Source organism: Vitis vinifera, chromosome 10, assembly GCF_030704535.1.
Source record: "Vitis vinifera cultivar Pinot Noir 40024 chromosome 10, ASM3070453v1".
NCBI classification, from domain to species: domain Eukaryota; kingdom Viridiplantae; phylum Streptophyta; class Magnoliopsida; order Vitales; family Vitaceae; genus Vitis; species Vitis vinifera.
The window spans coordinates 5,658,495-5,670,418 of NC_081814.1; the positions used below are offsets into that span (position 1 = coordinate 5,658,495).

General features: G+C 33.2%; 1 protein-coding gene across 1 annotated transcript; it reads right to left on the reverse strand.

Annotated features, from left to right (window-relative positions):
* Positions 1-2,149: 2,149 nt before the first annotated feature.
* Positions 2,150-4,315, reverse strand: LOC100266870 (polyphenol oxidase, chloroplastic). The gene has a single exon (XM_010648796.3). It carries the CDS (start codon positions 4,287-4,289, stop codon positions 2,415-2,417), a length of 1,875 nt encoding a protein of 624 aa, XP_010647098.3. The 5' UTR covers positions 4,290-4,315; the 3' UTR covers positions 2,150-2,414.
* Positions 4,316-11,924: the final 7,609 nt, after the last annotated feature.

Sequence of the window (11,924 nt, forward strand, 5' to 3'; positions counted from 1 at the left end):
TTTAAAACTTATATTTCATAGAATATTTAAAATTTTATTTTTATTAGATTTTTAGATATGTTCATAGTTTTTTACAAATTTTAAAATTAAAAAAAAAATTGAAGCTTGAATGTGATTAAAAATAAAGTTATAAATATAGTGATAAAATCATAAAAACTTGGATCAAAATAGCCCGTTGGAAAGCCCATTAGGTATTAGGGTATGTGTTTGTCTTGCTTTTAATTTAAAATTTGGACTTTTTTAAAAAAAAAAATATTGATCAAGGGCATTTTTGATAATTATTTTAAAAATAATTCTGAAAAAAAAAGTTTTTGAATGTTTTGTAACCTTAAATATTTTTTATATTTATTATTATATTTTTAATTATTTTAGTATAATTATTTTTTTAAAAACAATTCTTCAAATCAAATTGAAATATGTGAAAACAATTAAAAGATGTTCTTTTGAAATACTAAAAAAATACTTTCTTTTTTTTCATAAGAATAAAACAAAAAATAATTTTTTATTATCAAACATATTTTTTTGATATTTTGTTTTAGAAAACAAAAAATTATTTTAAAAAACATTTATCAAAACAGCCCTAAATATGCTATAGCTCATCTAAGCTTCCTTGCTTATATTAACTTTTCGTTAAATATGTACTAAAAAATTGTTCCATAAATAAAATAATTTATTCATCAAATAGGAAATTTACCCTTTAATACACACAACAAAATAATAATAATAATAAAGGCAGACCTCTGGTTACAACCCGGATGATAGAGACCATCTAGACAATAGGGTTTGATTTTGTGGCCACCTTAGCCATGAAGCAAGGATCGTGACTTGGTCAGAAAAAATGTTCGACTTTTGGGCATGATGTAAAGACGCGATTTGAATTTTACACGCAAACAACGTAGGCTAACTGTTCATCGTTTGACAAAATTAAAAATTTAATAAAAATCAAGTGTGAAACTCGAAAAAATTTCACATTCGACAAAAATTGAAAATTCAACTGGACAAAACGTGAGGACCACTGGCGCTACTAACCATAACTTAAATAATTAATTTATTCGTCCTGTTGCCAAATATTTAATCTAATTATCCATTCGACTGGCATCATGGCATGCACCATTGTGGGACTTAGAATATTTGATGCTCGTTTTCCAAGAAGCCGGTTGATATTTATATATATGTATTAATTAAACAGCTTAATCCATGATCAAACCAGGCGATTGACCTTCGCCTATCAAATATTTGTGAGTCACTTTATAAGTTTATACCTTTCATTAATTTCTTCAGATTTCATATGTAGTTGGTGATTCGGTCGGTTACTGGTTACCACCGAACACGCTTTCAAATTCTACGGGTCATATTATAAAAAGACTCATTAAAAAAATACAAAATATGTGAGAATACTGTCAGCACTTTTGATAAATGCCCATCTCAAATCTTCCAATCTTAATTACAATTAAAATATAAATTTAATTTGTAACCTCCACGTGACAAAAACCATTATAATATCTATTAATTTTCTAACTAATCTTCTGGATAAGAGTAATTAATGAGGCGCTGAGACCAACCCCCTTGACTTTGTCTCCTTAATGGTGTGATCACAGATCTCTATGAAGCAATGGATCAGTAATGGCGCCATGCCAGAGGCAACCTCACGAATAGAGAAAAACGATAAGGAAAGTGAGAGAAAGGGGAAAGCAATTTTCTCAGCGACTGTTCTTGAGTGAAATGAAAGCAATTAACCAAAGTCATTAAAATTACCATCGTTATGATAGAAATGTTGAATGATACCTAGCAACATTCCACGGATCATGCATTATTCATAAAGCTAAAAGCTGCTTCATGATTGAGTGTTACCAGATATTGAAGTGATTCAGAAGTAATCGAGCGGTCCGACCATAAAAAGTTATTGTAAGTCCTTTAAATAAATGGTCATCTGAATGCAATCTTTAATAAAGTGGGTACACTTTAATTATATATGGTTTTATGGTTGTTGAAAATTTGACAGTGACAAACAATCAAACCATCCTGAAATATTTTTTGTAAGTATTTTCTCCAAAAAGTTGGCAAAATACTTGAATACTTTCAAGTATTGATAGTATGTTTTAAATTTTCTCAGAGTCGCTGAATTACCAGAGAGAGTGAATACACAAAGTGCAGAATCATGGCTATCGAATTAAGCATACTAATGTTCCATACATAACGTTGAATTTATTCATTCCCCATTACATCATGTCCCAGTGGATCAAAGAAATCCATAGTTCAAATCCAAAAATGGGGTATTACAGACATTCCAATCACATAAAGGGAGGAAGTGTCGACGAAATTCGATTTGATGCACACACAAAAAGAGCTGGAAATCATTGCAATCCTGGATGGAAATCAGGGCGCCATTATTCTGATGAAGAGTAGTGAGGTGATCAAGAGGCAAGCTCAATTTCAATTCCGCCAATGGTGATAACATCGGCCCCATAACGAGGGACCAAAGTCACCACCACACTGTCATCATCTTCGGCTTCCAAATCCTCCAACAATTCACTAATCCCTATCCTGAGGATCGTGTTCTTCTTTTTCCCATGGGAGTGTTGGTGTGGCACGTTCACAAAGCTTCCGGCAAACTCCGTGTTGTCAGGCCTGCTGACTGGATCGTCTTCGTCGTTGATGAATATGTCAAACTTCACGAACTTATCCCTTTCTAGCTCTATTCCTTTGATCACCAGCACTTCTTCTTCATCCTCCTTCTCCTTCTTACTCCTTGATTTCCTTGGCCTTGGAACATCAACTCTCAACGTTGAGTCCAATTTTATGGGGAAGACGATGCTGCTGCTACTTGGAATTTCGGCTGCATTCGCTACTCCAGACTTGTGCTTCAATTTATTGACGACCTTCTTCAATATTTGACGGGGCTTTGGACGGGATTTCAGCCATGGAATATCAACCTCCTGATAGGCATACCTGAGTTTGGTAGGGTCGAGACAGTCGCGGACCTTCACGCGAACAAGTTGGGCATTCTCGTCGTAGAAGACGAACCCAGCGTCTAGCCAATCTGGGTCGGTGAAGTCCTTTCTCTTGCCTCCTAACCCTTTCCACACCGTCCACATGCGGTCCACATTAGAATGGTGAGAGAAGAAGATTGGGTCTCTGGCCGCAGAGTAGAAGTTGCCCATGTCCTCAATATTCGGCTGGGTGCGGTCACCACACCATATGTGGACTGGACCATGTGGGATGTTCTCAAGGGTACCCTGGCCGGGGTCAGGTTCGTCGCCGGCACGATAAGCGGCTCCCATGAAAAGACTAGTAGTCTTGGCACTCGATACAATTTGCCGGTACATAATGGAGAGATTGCTGGAAATTTGTTGCTCATTGGTATCATTGCTGTCGGTGAGGTTGTAGTCGAGATCGATCAGCTTTGGCGGCTGATGTTTGGCGTCGCGAAGCTTGTCGTAGAGTGGTGAGTTAGGGTCAGCAAACATGGCAGGCATTTGCATGCCAGCAGGAGCATCCCAGTTCCAAAACGGCAAAGCGAAGGTGGGATCATTAATCAACTTTCCCAGGATTTTCTCGTAGAAGTAAAGATAGTAACGGTGGTATGGGAGGAAGAGCCATGAATTGTGGACTTGGAGGTCTAAATCGGGAAACCCAACTTGGTGGTAGGCCCCATTGCAGTAGGCGCAATGAACATCGGCCTGTTGCATGAAGCTCCGCGGATCATCATCAGGAAGAGCTTTCATGAGCTCAATGGCCTTTTTATACTTGGCTATGTACTCTTTGCTGGCCAAGTGAGCCGCCGGCCTAATGCGAAATGGGGAATTCTTAGGAGGCAGCTTGAAATCTATGATCTTGCTGCTCACTGGCGGGCAACAATTGGTGGGCTGCGCACCAGCAGGCAAGTCTGCAGCCCCACACTCGCTTAGATCCGGTGGAGATATCGGGGCGGCAAAGGCGAATGGATCAGCGGCACCAAGACCGGAGACACCATAAAGCCCTCCCAAGCCAAGAAGCACATTCCTCCTATCAAGCTTTCCTAGTGGAGATTCCCCACTTTTGGAGCTAGAGGTTGACCTTTCATCACCATTTGTAGCGTTACACGATACTACTCTACGCACAAATCTAGGATTTCGCTTTCCAACTAGGGAGACTTGAGAAGCTTTGTGAAACAAAGGAGAAGGTTGCAGGGAGGAGATGTTGGTAGTGGTGGTGGTGGCCGGAGGAGAAAGAGAAGCCATGGTGCTGATCAGGCGATATGGATATGAAAAAGGCCTAGGACCCTCCTTCCTTTTATAATGAACTGACATTTACTTTTCATCCTTCAATGCACCTCCACCAAATTCCACTTACACACAATAAAAAAAAAAAATAGAAAGATAAACATCATGTGCCTTGTTGGAATCAATTTCCTACTAACACGGGTCACGGAAACTTCCTATCATTTTCCCTTGAAAACTTGCCTGGTTTTGCCCCACATTTTTTTTTTTTCTTTTTCTGATGCAAGTTTTGAAAAAGAAAGTAGTCAAAAGGCGATTGCGTCTCCTGCAAAATTTCCTGGAAAAAGTGCTGCAGTGAATATTGAAAAAAGAAAAAAAAAAACATGTGGACAAGAATTTCTAGGCCTGCGGATTACAAGAAAATTCATTTCTCGGAATTTTGTTTAAATCGACATAAGACTTTTCTGTCCTCTTTTTCTCGGGTAAATCATCTACCAAAACTCACAGCCTAGCTAGCTAGCTAGCTGGTTGGAAAAGTCTACTTTCCTTCGCGTGGAAAGTTTCTTCCTTTTTCTCTTATTCAAAGTAGCTCCAGCTCTTAAATGTACGAAGGTGGATGATAATCATGTCTAGGATATTGCTTCACTATATATTTATGCATCAAGTGGGTATGCAATGCATCAAGTGGGCGTCATTGTGATTCAACTACACTATTTCCCTTAAGAAATTCATTATTTTATAGGAATGGACTTTCATTTCCTTTTTTTTTTTTCAACCAAAAAAAAAAAAACCCACTTGACTTTATTTATCTTGAGATATGCATTTTGAATCATTCATAGTGTTAGTGGATTTTTCATTTAAAAAAAGAAAAGTAATATTAAGATATTATTATAGATTAAAATTATATGAATTGCACTTTTTTCATTTCATTAATTTCCATTCAATTTAAATTTTATTTTTAGGTTTTCAATTTAAAATTTATTGTTTAACTTTTTGCTTTAAATATTAAAATTATTCCATAAAATTAACTTATTTTTATCAAATTAACATATATTTACTCATTAATGTTAACAACTAACATTCATCCTCATTAATTTCAAGAATATTATAGATATATAAAATACTTATTATAAAATATGAGTAATGAATGTGAAGTCATAGATATAAAAGAAATTCTTATTAAATATAAATAAATAGGGTAAAATATATTTAAATTTTAAAATCATTAATTATTTAAAGGGTATTTGATAAAACTCAATATTTATTACTTAATAATTTAAGTTGACTTTAAATTAAGTTATACTTAAAATTATTGACTTAAAACATATTACTTAATTTTTATTTTAAATATTAAGATTATTTGATAAAATTAACTTAAAATCTATTATAAATTATAAAATGAGCATATTTATCCTCATAAATTATAATTATGGCAAAAGTGGTCGAGTAATAGTGAAGGTCAAATAATAGTAAAAAAAATCGTAAAGACAATTAAGGTAAATAAGAATAAAAAGATAAAATAAAAATGTAAACTTAAAAATAAATTAATTATTTTTACTTATTACTTAAAGTTGTTTTTTACTTTAAATCATTCAATTAAGTTATTTTATCAAAAATATTTAATTTACTTAATAACTTAAATTAAATTATTAAGTTAATTTATCAAACCTCAACTTAGACTTAATACTTATAATTATTTTAAATTTTGACATTAAGCTATTTTATTGAACGATCTTAATTTATTTAATAATTTAAATTAAGTTATTACATCTTATTAAATTGATTTATTAAACATGCTTAAAATAATGTTAATTGACATACAATATTTGAATCAATCAACTTCAATTCTATCTTAAACGAGGTTACATATCTTCACGTTCATGAACCATAATCATCATTCTGTCTTGTTGGCGCAATGCAGGATTTATTATATTTAAATGCATCAGTCGCCTAGCTCGAGGAATCATTCATCCATGGCACATGCTTCACTAACTTAGATAATTGTATACGATTTTTAAATTCCGCACTTGTATTATAAAAGGCAAACAAAAGAGGTGGATTTCCACTACATTCAACAAAACTGGCGTACAGAATTTAATCATGCAGGTCGACATGATCAAAATACATCAACTACTGCTTGAAAAAGTGGAGCACATAAGGCCACCAATGAGGAAACAAATCCACATTCACTTTGTTTTTCAAATTAGTAAAGTCAAAAATGCTTTCTCCGACAATGCAAGGAATTCGAGTTAAATGGGTAGTATATCATGTAACCCATTTGAGTCATCAGATCATTTTATTTAATAATGAGATTTTGTGTGTTAAATTCGTATGAATAATATCTTATTCAAACATGTTTATAATTTAATTAATCAATTTATTTAAAATGAATCAAATATATATTAAATAATTTAAAGTTATAATTAGGTTAGAACTTTGATTTCGACTTATATAATATGGGTGATAAATTATTAAATAAGTTAAATCAAATCAAATTCATAATACGTGAATAACATAAATTAGATCAGAAATGAATTGAATCGTTTGAACCGATGGTTCGACGAATCGACCGGTTCCCTCTAGACCCAACCGTTGAGTTTCCTTCCCTCTTCCCCATGTGATTGATACCCTCACTGTCACTTGGAGCGTCATTCGGCCGCATTGTCAACTGGAGCATCATCCCGCCAGCAACACCCAACACAAATCCCTTCACCCCATCCCTAGTGGCGGACTAGAAAACTCCCCCCGCAACGGCAAAGAGCCCTTCCACTAGAAGTTCCCTCTTCTTCCTCTCTCTCTCTCTCCCCCTCCCACAGAAAAGTTGCCTTTCATTTTAATTTTTAAAAATTTAATTCTCTCTCTCTCTCCTCCTCCCATCCCACGATTGAAAAAGTCTTGCCTTCCATTTTAGTTTTTTATTTTTGTTTTATTTATTATATATTGGCATTTTAATTTATTGAAATTATTAAAATTATTGGGTTAATTGACAACTATAAATAAAAAATTTTGTGAAAAAATCAACAAACATGATAGATACTATCAAAATTTATATAGAATTTATTATTTTTATTTATTAATTTTTAATAAATATAAAAATATATATTAATAACGTCATCGATTCAATCATGGTTCGATCGTTGGTCCGACCAATGAACCATGAATCGATAACTTTTTCGATTCGATGATCGACCCGATTCTAAAAACATTGAATGAATTGATCCAAAAATTATCTATTTATTAAATATATTATGTAAATTATTACAAATTTAATCCAAACTCAATTAAGTTTTACCTCAAGTCCATAAAAATGTGTCCAATTCGTGTCATATCCATGAATGTTGTATCAAATATATATTATTTATCTAATCATCTTTATTCAAACATGATATTCTACTTATATTTCCATGTATATTTATGCCGACATGGTACTCTACAGGAATTCCAAATAAGAAACTTTTTCTTTTACACACAATCATCTTTATGTAAATACGAAGTTATAGTTCTAGTCGAATCTCGTAAGACTTTGAGATCCGACAAACTTTCTTACGAGATTGAATGATAAAGTTAAAGGCTCACGTCATCGAGAATCCAGTTTTATATTATTTATAAATATTTGATGTGATGTTCAAAGTTGGATAGAGGAAACTTTTAACAATTTAGTAGGTACTAGTGTTTGATTGCCATGAGTCTCTTTGATGCTACAAATTCAAAAGATAAGACAAATTTCGTAGGTATCCTGCATAAGCACCGACGTGATGTCCACTTAAGTTTCCTCGGCAGTTCGGCATGTCCTATGGCTTGCTCCCCAAATGTATATCGTCTTTGTCACCTAGTCAACTGAACTTTCATCTCATCTGTCCCCACCTCAGCGTGTTCTCTATGCCACCACTGCTAGCCACGTTTTACACTTATCAGAAACCGTAGAAGACATATATTTTAGAATATTAAAAAAAGACCTATATAAACTAGTCAAGCAAGGAATCATTTAAAGTAAACAATGGGCCCCCCATACCGACACTCTCCGCCTATGAAACCACACATTTTCGAAGAGCAGTTGTGGAAGCAATGAAGTTGTTCCAAAAGGTCAACAAAAAGAGCGCACCGTAGAGGATTACTATGGCAGCAGGGAGGAAAACATGTAGCCGCCTTTGTCTTACTTCTACTAATTCAATCACATTTATTTGCACTGCTCCAAGATTTAAAAGTGAGCCACTAACATCGGGCAGACTTGAGGTCCTTTTCGAGCAATTTCGAATGGAAATGGTCTCCTGTTTTTGGTATCAGTTATCATCACCACCTTTGCCACCCGAGCAGGAAAGTGAAAGATTCAATACAAACTTATCCGATGTAAATTCATACATAAAAACAATATATTGCTTTCAGTCAATCAACGTGTTTTGATCAACTATGTTTATATAAATCTCTACATTCTAAACCATGAATTTTATTATTTAATGGGTGTTTTTTTGTTTTTTCTCGTATTTCTATTCAATCGCATATATTTTTTATAAACTTTTCTTCATATCAACTTTTTTTTTCCTCATGATATAAAAATCTATAGGCATATTCCTAAAAAGAAATTATTTTATGAAAAATCTAATTATAATATCGTATGTAAATTTAAAAATAGCTCAAAAATGATATATTTTAATAATTAGTTTTTTAAATTATTATATTTTTTTTCAAAAAAGGTCCGACGTCCAAGCACACAGTGTTGGACCACATTAAGGTAAAAGATAAAATCATTGCCTATGAGACTTGCTACATTTGCCATGAAGACGACCGGCCCAAAGTTGGATAGGCCCAGCCCAAATGTGGTCTACATTCATATAAAGGTATTCCAAGTGTTTCAAACTCCCAACCAATTTTTGTATAAATTAAAACAAAAAATCTCACCATAATTAACGATTGTTTTATTGTAAACAAGTTATTTTTCTATTTATTAATTTGTTTATAGATGATATGCTGATTTTTATATATTTCTTCAAATTCATTTCATTTATTTTTTTCTATATAAATGTTAAATAATTTAAATATATATAAATTTTAAATTGATTTTAATTATATTTTAAATTGATTTTAATTATGTAACGTGTTTTTAATTATATTTCAAACCTAAGCTACCTCTATTTAGTGACAAACGTCCATATATGCCTTTTTAAAAGTTTTAAAAGCATCATTATTTCCCTTATCCTTTATATTGTGGAGAGTCATTTCACGTTCCTTTAATCAAAACAATGTGAAAGTTGGTGATGTTGTTATTAAAAAATTAAGTCATTTTGAGTTGCTTTTTCCATTATATAATTGATCCACTATTTTAATTATGATTGTTCCGTACTAGCATTAGGATCCTCATTGAAAAGGTTAAAAACTAATCCTATCTTAATCCGACAATTGAAAAAACCTACACAATCTCGTAAAAAGGTTGATGTAGGCATGAGAATAATTAGAAATCATTATTTCCAAGCTTGTAAAGGTGCTAACCTACAAAAAGGAAGAAGAATTGTGAAAGCAAAAGAACCGCACTAAAAATCCATGAAGAAAAACCCATAAATACCTCCCCCAATTAAGGGAATGACAAGTCTTCCTCTTCCATTAAAGTATCTCTTAGTATAAACTAATATTATTAATAAACATTCATCATTGATAGTGATTATCGTCTTCCCTCATGTTAACCCAAATGCATACATGGACAAAAATAAAGAAAATTATAAATTTTAACATGTTTGGTAATTAATGTGATTCTTATGTCTATAAAATACACCAATGTTCAAAAATCTATCAATCAAACGAAAAATAATAATAATACAAACTCTCCCACTCTTTTTCAAAACAATTGTACATAATTTTTATTTAAAATAAAACTTTAAATGATAAGAAGATTAAAAAATAATAAGAATAAACTCATCATTTAATAAATAAAATAAATGTCCAAGAGGTGTTACTGTTTTAACGAAAAGCTCAACTTTCAACATAAATGTCCAAGGGGTGTTACTTTTTTAACAAAAAGCTCGACTTTCAACATCTCTTGTGTTATGTAATAGTACCACTTCAAGTTTTAAAATCCCACAAGCTCATTGAGAAATTTATTGAGGCAATTGGAAAGCCCAATGACACATCTTTTGATGGGCAAGCTTGATCTGAGCACTTGGATTTCAAGAGATATCAGTGCAAAATGTTTTCCTAGTGTATAATATTAATGCGTTATGAACTCCTTGATCAAGAAGGCATAGTTTAACATAGTGCAATTTAATTCAGTCGTTGTATGTATAACAAACATGGATACTGCTTTTAACTTATTTTGATTTTTGACCCACTATCAGCCTTGGCTGATTGTTCATGAATTTCCGTGTATGAGATGGTGCATGTGCATGTTACACGTTCAATATCAAACAAGGTCTTATTGGAGAATTAACATTTTCTTAGGAGAAAGAGAAGTCATGGGGCTGATTAGGACCCTCCTTAGCTTAGGACCCTCGTCAGCTTTTACTTTTCATGGGGCTGGTTAGGAGAAAAAGGCTTAGGACCCTCCTCAGCTTTTACTTTTCATGGGGCTGGTTAGGAGAAAAAGGCTTAGGACTCTCCTCAGCTTTTACTTTTCATAGTGTAATGCATCACAGCATCAGGACCAAATTCCACTTAGACAAAAATAAAATAAAATACAACAAAAAGAAAAACCCCATGTGCACTGTTGGAATCGATTTCCCCTTACATGGCTCTTGGAAATTTCCTATTTTCCATAGAAAACTTGCCTAATTTTTCACCATATGTATGCTTTTGTTGGTTCTAGAAGCTCGAAAACTTGAAATTAAATGAAAAATAAATCAAAGCTCAGAACACAACGAATAGAAAACTTAAAAAATGGGGTAAAGAACGTGCCAGATTCTTTGACTGAGGTGTAACATAACACTATTCTTAACGTGGATCCACCCTCGGATTATCAATCTTAGTGTAGTAGGCAGCCAACATCCTAGAGGTCTTAGGTGCACATAGACTCGCATGTGCACGAGGGGGTCCCCAGAGTAGGATGCACTTACCTATCTACAAACCTATGAGACTAAACAAATGGAAATGTGTTTAAACCTAAAAAATGTGTCATCCCTTTCCAACATGGAATTTACACCTGGTGATTTTTTTCACTTTAAAACACACTCTCTTCCATCACTTTTTTATTTGATATTTTTCCCATCCTGGTAAATTACAAGAGAATTAATTTTCCCGAAAATTAATTTTTGTTTATATTGGCATGAGACTTTTATTGGTTCTCCTTCTCTTGCGCAAATCATCTACCTGATTGGAAAAGCCTACTCTCCTTTAAGTGGAAAGCTTCTTTTGCTATTTCTCCCATCCAAACCACCTCCAGCTCTTAAATGCATAAAGGTGGATGGTGGTTGGTGGTTGGCGGTTGGATCATTGCTCGCTTATATAAATTTTTCATTCCCTTAATTTCCACTTAACCTTTCCCAAAATTCCTCACATTTATGTGCACACACATGCAAAAAAACCCGAGATAGAAAAGGATAATTGAAGCATAAGAGGATATCTGATAGAACTTACGACTTTAAATTAACTTTAGGTTTAATTATTCTTAAATTTTTAACTTAGAAGTTACTATTTAATATTTATTTTAGATATTAAGATTGTTTCAACAAACTACTATAAAGGAGAGGATATTTGATGTAGACTTGGATAAGATGATAGTTTTTCTAGTAACACCTTTGATTT

Bases quoted from the DNA above. Each gene is read 5' to 3' on its own strand.
- LOC100266870 (XM_010648796.3), bottom strand. From the start codon at position 4,289: ATGTCAGTTCATTATAAAAGGAAGGAGGGTCCTAGGCCTTTTTCATAT.